Genomic DNA, 12,021 nt, shown 5'->3' on the forward strand with positions numbered 1-12,021 from the left:
AAAGTCCAGTCTTTGCCCTCTTACTCTGGCAGAAGCAGCACTGCAGGAAAGCTCCACAAAGCACAGTCACAGGCAGGGCAGCACTTGTTCTTCAGCGATCAGCTCTTCTCCAGGCAGAGGTTCCCCTTGATTCCAGAAGTGTTTCTAAAGTTTGTAAGTTTGGATGCCCTTCTTATACCCATTTTAGTCTTTGAAGTCACCTTCCTTCAAAGGGGACTCACACCTTCTTGTGAAATCCTGCCTTGCCCAGGCAAGGCCTCAGACACACACCAGGGGGCTGGAGACAGCATTGTCAGAGGCAGGCACAGTCCTTTCAGATGAGAGTGACCACTCCACCCCTCCCTCCTAGCAGAGATGGCTAATCAGGAAATGCAGATCACACCCCAGCTCCCTTTGTGTCACTGTCTGGTGTGAGGTGAAAAACAACCCAACTGTCAACTGACCCAGACAGGGAATCCACAAACAAGGCAGAGTCACAGAATGGTTTAAGCAAGAAAATGCTCACTTTCTAAAAGTGGCATTTCCAAACTCACAATCTCAAAATCAACTTTACCAAAAGATGCATTTTTAAATTGTGAGTTCAGGGATCCCAAACTCCACCTGTCCATCTCTTCTCTAGGGGAATCTACACTTTAATCATATTTAAAGGTAGCCCCCATATTATCCTATGAGAGAGAGACAGACCTTGCAACAGTGAAAACGAAATTGGCAGTATTTCACTGTCAGGACATATAAACCACATTACTATATGTCCTACCTTATCCATACACTGCACCCTGCCCTTGGGGCTACCTAGGGCATACCTTAGGGGTGCCTTACATGTAAGGAAAGGGAAGGTTTAGGCCTGGCAAGTGGGTACACTTGCCAAGTCGAATTTACAGTGTAAAAATACACATACAGACACTGCAATGGCAGGTCTGAGACATGATTACAGAGCTACTTATGTGGGTGGCACAACCAGTGCTGCAGGCCCACTAGTAGCATTTGATTTACAGGCCCTGGCACCTCTAGTGCACCTTACTAGGGACTTACTAGTAAATCAAATATGCCAATCATGGATAAACCACTTACATACAATTTAAACAGGAGAGCATATGCACTTTAGCACTGGTTAGCAGTGGTAAAGTGCTCAGAGTTGAAAAGCCAACAGCAACATGTCAGAAAAATATAGGAGGCAGGAGGCAAAAAAGTCTGGGGATGACCCTGCAAAAGCAAAAGTCCAACACGACCCCCTACCAGCCTAAAGCCAGGGGAGAACAATCAATACCTTGATGTACTTCCCTGATTGGGGCGATAGAACAGGGACCCAGGCCCACAACAGCAGGGGCATGCTCCAGTTCTACGCCTTCCTGACTCCAGTTGGATCCCTCTGTCCATACTCTCAGGGCCCACTAAGCTAACCCATGGGGAACCCTTCTCCACATCTACAGACACCATCTGTGCAACACCTAACTTTACTTTGCTCACAGATGTATTGCAATGGGCAGATAGTACCACCAGGGCCAACACAATGGTGTTGCCCACTCCACCCCTGGGGTGTGACTCTCGTCCTTCCCCCCCCAGGGGCAACTCTGTCCACCAGGACAGCAAGCCACAGTGGCCCCAGACAACTGTCAGGGATGAGAGCCCGACCTCAGGCCTCTCTAACCACTGTGACTGTGGAGAGTGGGGGGTGGTAGCCCCAGGTGCCTGGCACCCTTTGACCACTCTCTCTTCCACCAGGTCAGGGATGACAACCTGACCCTGGTCCTCCCCTCTGGGGCTCTGTACCCTCCCTGCAGAAGCGGCACCCCCAGAGTCAAAAACTGTCAGGGTGCTTGTAGAAGCAGTCCTGCACAATTCTTCCATCAGTGCAGGGATGTTAACCTGCAACTGATCCTCCAACCTGGGGTCTGTACCTTCAGGTTGGACCAGGGCCAGGGGTGAGGCTTCCCTCCCCCTGCCCTCCCTTCTGGGGTCCTGAACCACCCAACTAGGAGCGGCCCCCCCAGAAGACAACATGGTAGGGGCACTGTTAGCAGTAGCCCCTTCCTCCAGGTCAGGGGGGACACCCTTAACCTGGCCTCCCAATCCAGGGCCTGTACCCACAGACTGGATCACTGCCTGGCAAACCAGGACTTCCTGGGGGGCATACCTACCCCCTACCAGGTCAGAGTTTACCCTCTGAACCTGGTCATCCAACCCAGGGTCACCACCCTGCGGTTGAACCACTGCCTGGCACACCAGGACTTCCTTGGGAGCACACTTACCCCCCATCAGGTCAGAGTTTACCCCCTGAACCTGATTATTCAACCCAGAGTCACCACCCTGCGGTTGAACCATTGCCTGGCACACCAGGACTTCCAGGGGGGCACACTTACCCCCCTCAAGGGACACACTGTCCCGAAGGGCCACACAAGAGTCTGGCTGGCGCAGGTCTCCTGACCTCTGCCCATGTGACAGAGTCTGGATTCCCCCCAGCCCAGAAATGGTCTCACCAAGGTCATTCATGGGGGGCTCTGCTCTCAGAGCTGACCCCTGACCCTCCAGGTTCTCCACTGGGGTCCGCAACCCCCTCTCAACCCTCTGTCTGGACTTCTGCACCCCCTCACTAGGAGTGGTACTGCCAGACACCAGAACTGGTGGGACGCTGGCTACAGCCGCCCCCCCAAGTTCTCCTGACACTGTGGGGTCTCCCTCAACAGATGGCCCTATGGTACAGGCTAGGCTCCCCTCCTGGTGTTCCCGCAGGGAACCCTCCAGGACCTGGGACCGGATCTCGGGCACCTTGGGCCTCAACCCATCCCCATTCCCTCTCCTCTGAGACTGGACATGGGGTCCCTCACCCATCCCACTACACTGGGACCTACCTGGGACACTACAATCCTTCCCTACCTCACCTGGTTGGGAACTACCTAGACCACTCCTCTCAGGAGCACCCCCAAATGCCTCTTCAGACTCTCTGGTACTCACCCAGCAGTCTGCCTCCATTGTAAGCTCCCTGGGGTCAGAGAACTCACACTCCACCTGGTGTTGGCATAGCTCTGGAAAATAAGGACTAGACATATGCTCTCCAGCAATTACATCACTCAGCCCCTCACATGAATTAACCAAAGTACCCTTCACCCAACCATCCAGTGACTCTGCTTTGAAAAAGCACCCCACATCACCCTCCTGAGACTGGTGAGACAGTACCTGACTGTCCCTGACACTCAACCCACACTCTTCTGGGATGTTTTCACACTCCATAACCAGGACTTCTACCTGGGGGGAACCCCTCTCCCTGTCACTCTCACCTAGAGTCAGTAGAGTGTCCCTCCCACCAGTAGGAATATGACTCCCCATGCCAGTTCCCCAATCCACCTCAGGGACCCTGTGCATCACTGGAGCTACCTCATACCCCTGAACCTCCTGGCGTGTGTTAACTCCCTCCTTCAAGTAGGGCACCACCTCTCTGGGCATGTGCACTTCTGCAGCATCACTGGATATACAATTGTTGCTGCCACCATTCCAGCTGGACTCAGCCCTCATGACTTCCAGCTCTTTCAATTTAAGCTCGTAAGCATAAATCATTTTTTTAATCTCTAAGTCCCTCCTCCTTTCTGCCAGGACTAAGGCTCTCTTCTCCTCGGCCCTCTTAAGCTCTTCCAGACTCCGGATTCGAGCTAGGAGCCTATCATCTCTTTCTGTTCCCTCCTCAGGGCCACTGCCCTCCTCTTTGGAGTAGTCCTCCTCCTCAGAGTAGTTATCCTCCTCAGACTCATTTGGTGGTGTTGCCTGACAACGTTTCAATTCATCCTGAAACAGGGCTGACTCAAGATCCTCCCTTCTGGATTTCTTGTTCACAGCCAGTCCCCTTTCCATGCAGAATGCTTTAAGCTGCCACTTTTTATACATAGATAGGTGCCAGAAATTGACTTCCATTTCTGCAAAGGCTTCACAACCAAAAAACAAAGTCCAAAAATATCATCAATACTTCCAGGAGGACATCAGAGAACAAAAAGCAGAATCACAAGACAAGTAGTATGTGGTCACGTAGTGGTCTGAGATCAAAAACAGTAGTGTACACTCAATTACTGTATGTCAAGTACAAATACAAGTCCAAATCCCACCGCTGCCACCAATGTTAGAAATGGGGTCTTTGGTTGACAGTCAGGTTACCCCCTGTTCAAGCAAGGACCCTCACTCTAGTTAGGATAAAAGAGAATCACCCTCAGCTAACCCCTGCTTACCCCCTTGGTAGCTTGGCAGAGCAGTAGGCTTAACCTCAGAGTGCTGGGCGTAAAGTATTTGTACCAACACACACAGTAACTTAATGAAAACACTACAAAATGACACAACACCAGTTTAGAAAAATAGGAAATATTTATCTAGACAAAACAAGACCAAAACGACAAAAATCCAACATACACAAGTCAAGTTATGATTTTTAAAAAGGTTTAAAATAAAAAGAGTCTTTAGGTAGTTGTAACAACACACTAGCGCTGCTAGCGTGTAAATGTACCTGGTTTGCGTCAAAAATAACCCCGCACGGGCTGTGCGCGTCGAAAATAACCCTGCACGGTTATATGCGTCGAAAACAACTCGGCACGGCGATGCGCGTCGAAACAGCCAGCCACGCGACGGTCCGAAAGTCCCGCGGCGCAGGTTGCGATCTCTCAGCCTTCGTCAGCGATGCTGCGCGTCGTTTCTCCTGCTCCGGGCGTCGATTCTTTGGTCGCGTTTCCTGCGGCGTCGTTTCTCAGCTGCGGAACCGGCGTCGCGTCGTTTTCTCAGCCGCGATCGGATTCGCGTCGATCTTTTCTCCGCACGGCGCTCGGTGCGTGTATTTTTGTCCTTAGGCTGCCAGCCTCTCCTTTCAGGGTCCCAGGAACTGGAAGGGCACCACAGAGCAGAGTAGGGGTCTCTCCAGAGACTCCAGGTGCTGGCAGGAAGAAGTCTTTGCTATCCCTGAGACTTCAACAACAGGAGGCAAGCTCTACATCAAGCCCTTGGAGATTTCTTCTTCAAGATGGAAGGCACCCAAAGTCCAGTCTTTGCCCTCTTACTCTGGCAGAAGCAGCACTGCAGGAAAGCTCCACAAAGCACAGTCACAGGCAGGGCAGCACTTGTTCTTCAGCGATCAGCTCTTCTCCAGGCAGAGGTTCCCCTTGATTCCAGAAGTGTTTCTAAAGTTTGTAAGTTTGGATGCCCTTCTTATACCCATTTTAGTCTTTGAAGTCACCTTCCTTCAAAGGGGACTCACACCTTCTTGTGAAATCCTGCCTTGCCCAGGCAAGGCCTCAGACACACACCAGGGGGCTGGAGACAGCATTGTCAGAGGCAGGCACAGTCCTTTCAGATGAGAGTGACCACTCCACCCCTCCCTCCTAGCAGAGATGGCTAATCAGGAAATGCAGATCACACCCCAGCTCCCTTTGTGTCACTGTCTGGTGTGAGGTGAAAAACAACCCAACTGTCAACTGACCCAGACAGGGAATCCACAAACAAGGCAGAGTCACAGAATGGTTTAAGCAAGAAAATGCTCACTTTCTAAAAGTGGCATTTCCAAACTCACAATCTCAAAATCAACTTTACCAAAAGATGCATTTTTAAATTGTGAGTTCAGGGATCCCAAACTCCACCTGTCCATCTCTTCTCTAGGGGAATCTACACTTTAATCATATTTAAAGGTAGCCCCCATATTATCCTATGAGAGAGAGACAGACCTTGCAACAGTGAAAACGAAATTGGCAGTATTTCACTGTCAGGACATATAAACCACATTACTATATGTCCTACCTTATCCATACACTGCACCCTGCCCTTGGGGCTACCTAGGGCATACCTTAGGGGTGCCTTACATGTAAGGAAAGGGAAGGTTTAGGCCTGGCAAGTGGGTACACTTGCCAAGTCGAATTTACAGTGTAAAAATACACATACAGACACTGCAATGGCAGGTCTGAGACATGATTACAGAGCTACTTATGTGGGTGGCACAACCAGTGCTGCAGGCCCACTAGTAGCATTTGATTTACAGGCCCTGGCACCTCTAGTGCACCTTACTAGGGACTTACTAGTAAATCAAATATGCCAATCATGGATAAACCACTTACATACAATTTAAACAGGAGAGCATATGCACTTTAGCACTGGTTAGCAGTGGTAAAGTGCTCAGAGTTGAAAAGCCAACAGCAACATGTCAGAAAAATATAGGAGGCAGGAGGCAAAAAAGTCTGGGGATGACCCTGCAAAAGCAAAAGTCCAACACTGGGCAATAGCTTGCTTAATCTCCACAACATCCCCAACAGCACTGTGATGCCTGGCTTCACCGTGGGGGTGCCCAGGAGTGGGCACTTCACAGGGAAAGCCTGGAAGGGTTCCACAGTGGTATGCATACAGCACCCAGAAGCCTGACTTACAGGGTAAAACTGTGCTATACAAGTATGAGGTTTACATGTGAAACCACACATTCAAATGAGAAGATTGAGATAGAAACATCTGTGCAATTAAAACTGGTAGAGTAATTCAGGATGACCCCATACCTTTTTAGTACTGCGCTACTCAATGCAACTAAAATATTTCATATGCCGATGAATAAAACTGAAATACACAAAAACGGATTGTAAACTAAAGTTGTTAAGCAATTAATGTCTTCTGACCTGCACAGTTCCCTGTGTTGAAAAGTGGGATGTGTAACACTGTAGGGACATTGGGACCTTTGAAGACATAGAATCCCGAGGGTGTTTCTTCTTCATCCTTGTCCACATCAATATGTGGGAATGGAATATTGTTTGCTCTGCAGTATTCAGCAGTTAGTTTCAGGGTCTAAAAATGACAAAATGAGATATGTGGATAATTGCAAGCAGTTTCAGTGAGAATTAGTGAGCAACAAATAGGTTGGCCATAGGTGTTCATTATGACTAAGAATCCAAGATTACCCCAACCTTAAAGATGCTGCAAAAAACATATATTTCTCAGTTTAGGGGGCTGGTAACATTGCTTGTGGGATCCTTATTGTGGGAACTTAGCCGTAGTGTAGGCTATAGTATAGTATAGGCTCAATCCTTTTTAGACTGTTATTAACCACTCAACATTGTCTAGTTTTTCTATTGTTCTCCTCCTAGCCAGAATTATATACCCTTCCCACCCTAAACATAGGGGGTCATTATGATGTTGGCGGTCTTGAGACTGCCAGCCCCACGGTGACGGTGGGATCGCCGCACTTCAGGCAGTCCAACCGCCACATTACAAGCCTGGTGGTCAGACCGCCAGTGGAGTGCCATCCACGCCGGGCTTAAGGTTCCAAACGGGCTGATGGCGATTGGACTCGTGCTCAGCCATGGCGGCGCTGAACTCAGCTGCCGCTGATCACGACTCGTGTTTCTGCCAGCCTTTCCACGGTGGGGAGCCTGCTATGAAAAGGCTAGCGGAAACACAGTGCGGGGGGCCACGGTGGGGGCATGCCTGTGTCATGGGCAGTGCAGGGGCCTCCCTGCCCAGCATCCTCAGAATGCGCACTGTTTGCTGAGCAGACAGTGTGCATTCCGAGGGTGCTGGAGTGCTACAATATGGGCCTCCACTCCCTTAAGGGAGCAGAGACCAATATCATAGCAGTGTATCTTCCTGCCAGTCAGCCGGGTGGAAACATTTTAATATGAAGGGGGGGGGGACCGCCGGGATGACAGCAGAGTCCTCCATTGGCTTCGGCTGTCCTGTGATGGGACCTTCAAAGTTGTAATGAGGTCCATAGTCTTGGATGTTGCTCTCATTTTCCCAATGAACATTACACATCCTATTGCTGGTTTCTCAGTTATTTAACCTTACCTGAGCCAATAGACATCTTTTGCTTTCTAATATTTGTTTCATCTGATTAAAATGTAGGAGCTCGTTATCAGGAACTTGTTGGATTCACTTTCCAGTCTTACTAGACTGCATTTTACACCTTCTCATTTAAGTACAAAGCAGAATGATGCCTCTCACTCTCAACATCATAGTTCTCTACCATCTTCTTTGTCTAGTAGGTGCGTGTTTCCAGGAATTTGACTAGTCTTGCGAACTTCACCACAAAGTACCCCCATCACTCATGTACCCCAGTAACTTGAATGCCGATAGTAGGAGCTAGCTCAAACTGCTTTACAGGTTTGTGGATCACAAACTTCCTAGAATCCTGTCCATACTATCTTACTCCCACTGAATCCAACCGAACCGCAGCCTCCTTTTGAACACACTAAATATTCACATTGACTGACACACCCCAGCCCTGAATGGAATATTTAGGGTTAACAGTATTTATTAGGTGGACACAGTTATAAACAACAGCACCTTCAACCCATCTGGAAAGTTAGTCAAGCTCTTAGATAATAAAAATATCTGAAACACCTTCCTTTTGGATCGACTTGGCCTGTTAACAAGATCTCCATAGTAACTAGTGATGCTCAAAACAGACATAAAACAGGAGTATTATCAAACCATTCATCACATTAATCTCTAATCCACCTATCTGGAAGAGCCACCCTTGGGCCCACTCTATAAAGTTGTTGAAACAACCCTGGGAAGACCACTTGACAGCAATGCCACCAATCAGATATTTTTGTCCTTAAATATGCATGCAGTGCATTGATGGAAAGGAACATAGGCCCTCATTCTGACCTTGGCGAGCGGCGGAGGCCGCCCGCCAAAGTCCCGCCGTCAGGTTACCGTTCCGCGGTCGAAAGACCGCGGCGGTAATTCTGACTTTCCCGCTGGGCTGGCGGGCGGTCTCCTTCAGACCGCCAGCCAGCCCAGCGGGAAAGAGGCTTCCACGATGAAGCCGGCTCGGAATCGAGCCGGCGGAGTGGAAGCTGTGCGACGGGTGCAGTTGCACCCGTCGCGTATTTCACTGTCTGCGCAGCAGACAGTGAAATACATGTAGGGGCCCTCTTACGGGGGCCCCTGCAATGCCCATGCCAGTGGCATGGGCACTGCAGGGGCCCCCAGGGGCCCCGCGACCCCCCCTACCGCCATCCGGATCTCGGCGGTCCGACCGCCGGGATCTGGATGGCGGTAGGGGGGGTCGGAATCCCCGCGGCGGTGCAGCAAGCTGCGCCGCCGCGGAGGATTCAATGGGGCCGCGGTACACTGGCGGGACCCCGCCAGTGGTGCCAGTCCGACCGCGGCTTTACCGCCGCGGTCGGAATCCCCATTGGAGCACCGCCGGCTTGTCGGCGGTGCTCCCGCGGTCCTCCGCCCTGGCGGTCAAAGACCGCCAGGGTCAGAATGAGGGCCATAGTCTGCACTGCCACAGAAAACTGCACATCACTTAGAGGCTCGACTTTAGAGGACAACTCATTTGAGGTGAAGAAATCACCCTTTCTTCATCCTTTTCTTGCTGGTCATGTACAGTCTTAGGTAGTACCTATATAATGGAACCATGAAACCTATGTCACCTTAGGCAATACCTATATAATGGATCCATTAAACCCATGTCTTCCTCTCTTTAGAATATAGGGGGTATCATTTCACCGCCTGAAGCAGCAGTAGCCCAGCATCCAAGGGAATACCTGTGAGGATTACAGGTAGAAAGAGGACCCCTGGGCTGTTTACAGTGGCTCCCTCCGCAACAGTGATCAGGTGGTCTTATTCTATAGCCCACAGAAAATCAAGCACTCCTCAAGTGTGCCCAAAATAGCACTTGCATGCAATACTGGTATTAGGCCTAAAGTGGGTTTGAGCCATCACAGATTATTTAGCCCCCTCATTCTCCCTCCAATCTATCGTCCAGTGACAGATGAGGGTGAAAGTGGAAGCTGACCAGAAGCCTACAGATCTGTGACGATCATGGCCTGGACCAGCCCCAATGTCTCGCTGTTGAATACAACTTCTGATGTTTTCTAGCTCTGTCTCAAAATGTATCCTCTTAAACTATCATCCAAAACCTGTATCATCGTTACTGATTTGCAAACAATGACCTATATAGCACCTTTCTTAACAAATGTAAATGACACCCTGTCCCAATCAACTAACTGCCTATGATTGAACCTTACCTCTGGCCTCAGTCTTCCATTTTCTCTTCCATGCACTCATCCCCATAAGCTCTAATGGACTCTGAGAATCTCCATTTCACTGTTCCTCATATCCTTTATTAATGGTAATTCTAATTTAAAATCAATGTGGTCACACATATGGAAATCTGAATGTAAAGAACATTACTAATGAGCAAACCTATAATACCTCTTTCTCCCATGTTCACCCTCACAATTCCAAGTTCAATCAAATGACTCTTTTCAACATCACCCAAACATACATGATCACAGTGCCTTATTTGTAAAAGAAGAAGTGAAAAGGCCCAAAGTTTTGCTCAGTGGTCCACAGCTGGCACTATTGGGTGCTGTGTGCCACATACCAGGACTAAGTTTTCTGGATTCCATCTCATGCCTCTTTCCTCCACCACCACATACTCCCTGTCTCTGTATCACACTCTTACAGGATATGTTTCAGCCCTGCATTCTCCTTTTGTCACTGTTTACTGTTTGTCTCTTACTCCTTCTTACTTACTTTTGTGATTTTCTCTCTCTTGCCCTGAATGCTGATCCCCGAAAATGAGTACCGGTGGCCCTCACCTGAAACCACCAGCTCAGATTAAGCACTGTGATCATCATGCACCCATTCTCTAATTAGTAAACCCCTCAAATCATTTAAACTCTCCCATATCTCATTCCCACTTCCATTTCATTTCATCAACAGATGTAGCTATGCAGCTCATTCAACTCAATGCTGCCATTGTAACTCAATACCGGCAAATTCACTGACACTGACTGCCCTTTTCTTTCCTGCTGCCAACTTTTCTTCTGTCACTAATTCTTACTGAAACACTGGAAATATAAGTATGACTCCTAAAAGAGTACTTGAGACATTATCCATCTGAGCAAAGTTTGAAGCTCAAATGTTTAATTTCCAACATAGGCCCTCATTACAACCCTGGCGGTCGGTGTTAAAGCGGTGGTAACACCGCCAACAGGCCGGCGGTAAGAAAAATTGAATCATGACCATGGCAGAAGCCGCCAACACAGACAGCCACTTTAACACTCCGACTGCCACGGCGGTAACAACAAATACCGTGGCGGTAACTGCCAACAGTCAGGCGGAAGACAGGGTTCTGCCCACTGTATTACAACAGGCCTATCTGCCACCTTTTCCGGGGTGGTACCGATGCCATCAAAGTCACGGCAGAAACAGTGTTCTGAAGGGAAACGACTCACCTCTCAACAAACAAGGAAGAACCAGGACGCCATGGAGCAAAAGCTGCACGTCCTTCCCATGCTGGTGTATCTGCACATATACCAGGAGTACCAACGGCGGCAATGATGGCCATGGTGAGTACTGCACCTAGCACACAGGGGAGGAGGGGGGAGGAAAAATAGAGTGACACACACACGCAACACCCCCACCCCCACCATCACCCCTAACACTACACACATAAACACATGCAACAACATTACATATACATCCCGTAACCCTCTGGAATAACGCAAGGACAAAAGGAATGGAGTCAAATTAGTGTAATATTAGAAATTTAGAGAAATACGTTCATGAATAAATAAACTGTATGTACAATATATACAATATGTCCAAAACGAGGGACAATGTCCACACAAAAATAGTCCGTGGCCCACTGGGCCATGCCACATAGGCCAAGCCCACACTTGACTCCTGCAGGGGCATCAGGTCGAAAACACACAGGCACCTCAGAGGGAAAGGGGAGCACCTCAGCCGGAAGATGGTACTATGCCACTGCTCCTGGAGGGGGATACATGCCCACTGCTTGGTCCTGGGGAGTGCAAAGCCACAGTCTCTCAAGTGGGTGCTTTGCCCACTGCTTGTTCCTGGGGAGTGCAAAGCCACAGTCTCTGTAGTGGGTGGTTTGCCCACTGCTTGCTCCTGGGGAGTGCAAAGCCAGTCTCTCTAGTGGGTGGTTTGCCCACTGCTTCCTTCTGGGGAGTGCAAAGCCACAGTCTCTCTAGTGGGTGGTTTGCCCATTGCTTCCTCCTGAGGAGTGCAAAGCCAAAGTCTCTGTAGTGGGTG

The 12,021-nt window shown here is 49.4% G+C and overlaps 1 protein-coding gene across 4 annotated transcripts in view; it reads right to left on the minus strand.

Annotated features, from left to right (window-relative positions):
• LOC138299778 (cytosolic phospholipase A2 gamma-like) overlaps positions 1-12,021 on the minus strand; it is a 1,040,695-nt gene that overhangs the window by 83,982 nt on the left and 944,692 nt on the right. For 3 of the 4 annotated variants that reach the window (XM_069238328.1, XM_069238327.1, XM_069238329.1), the window contains exon 19: positions 6,621-6,786. The exons of the other annotated variant lie outside the window; for it this stretch is intronic. In XM_069238328.1, coding sequence (XP_069094429.1) covers positions 6,621-6,786 — 166 coding nt within the window. The remainder of the gene's footprint in view (positions 1-6,620; positions 6,787-12,021) is intronic. 4 annotated transcript variants of the gene reach the window in all.

This window comes from Pleurodeles waltl, chromosome 6, assembly GCF_031143425.1.
Source record: "Pleurodeles waltl isolate 20211129_DDA chromosome 6, aPleWal1.hap1.20221129, whole genome shotgun sequence".
Taxonomy (NCBI): domain Eukaryota; kingdom Metazoa; phylum Chordata; class Amphibia; order Caudata; family Salamandridae; genus Pleurodeles; species Pleurodeles waltl.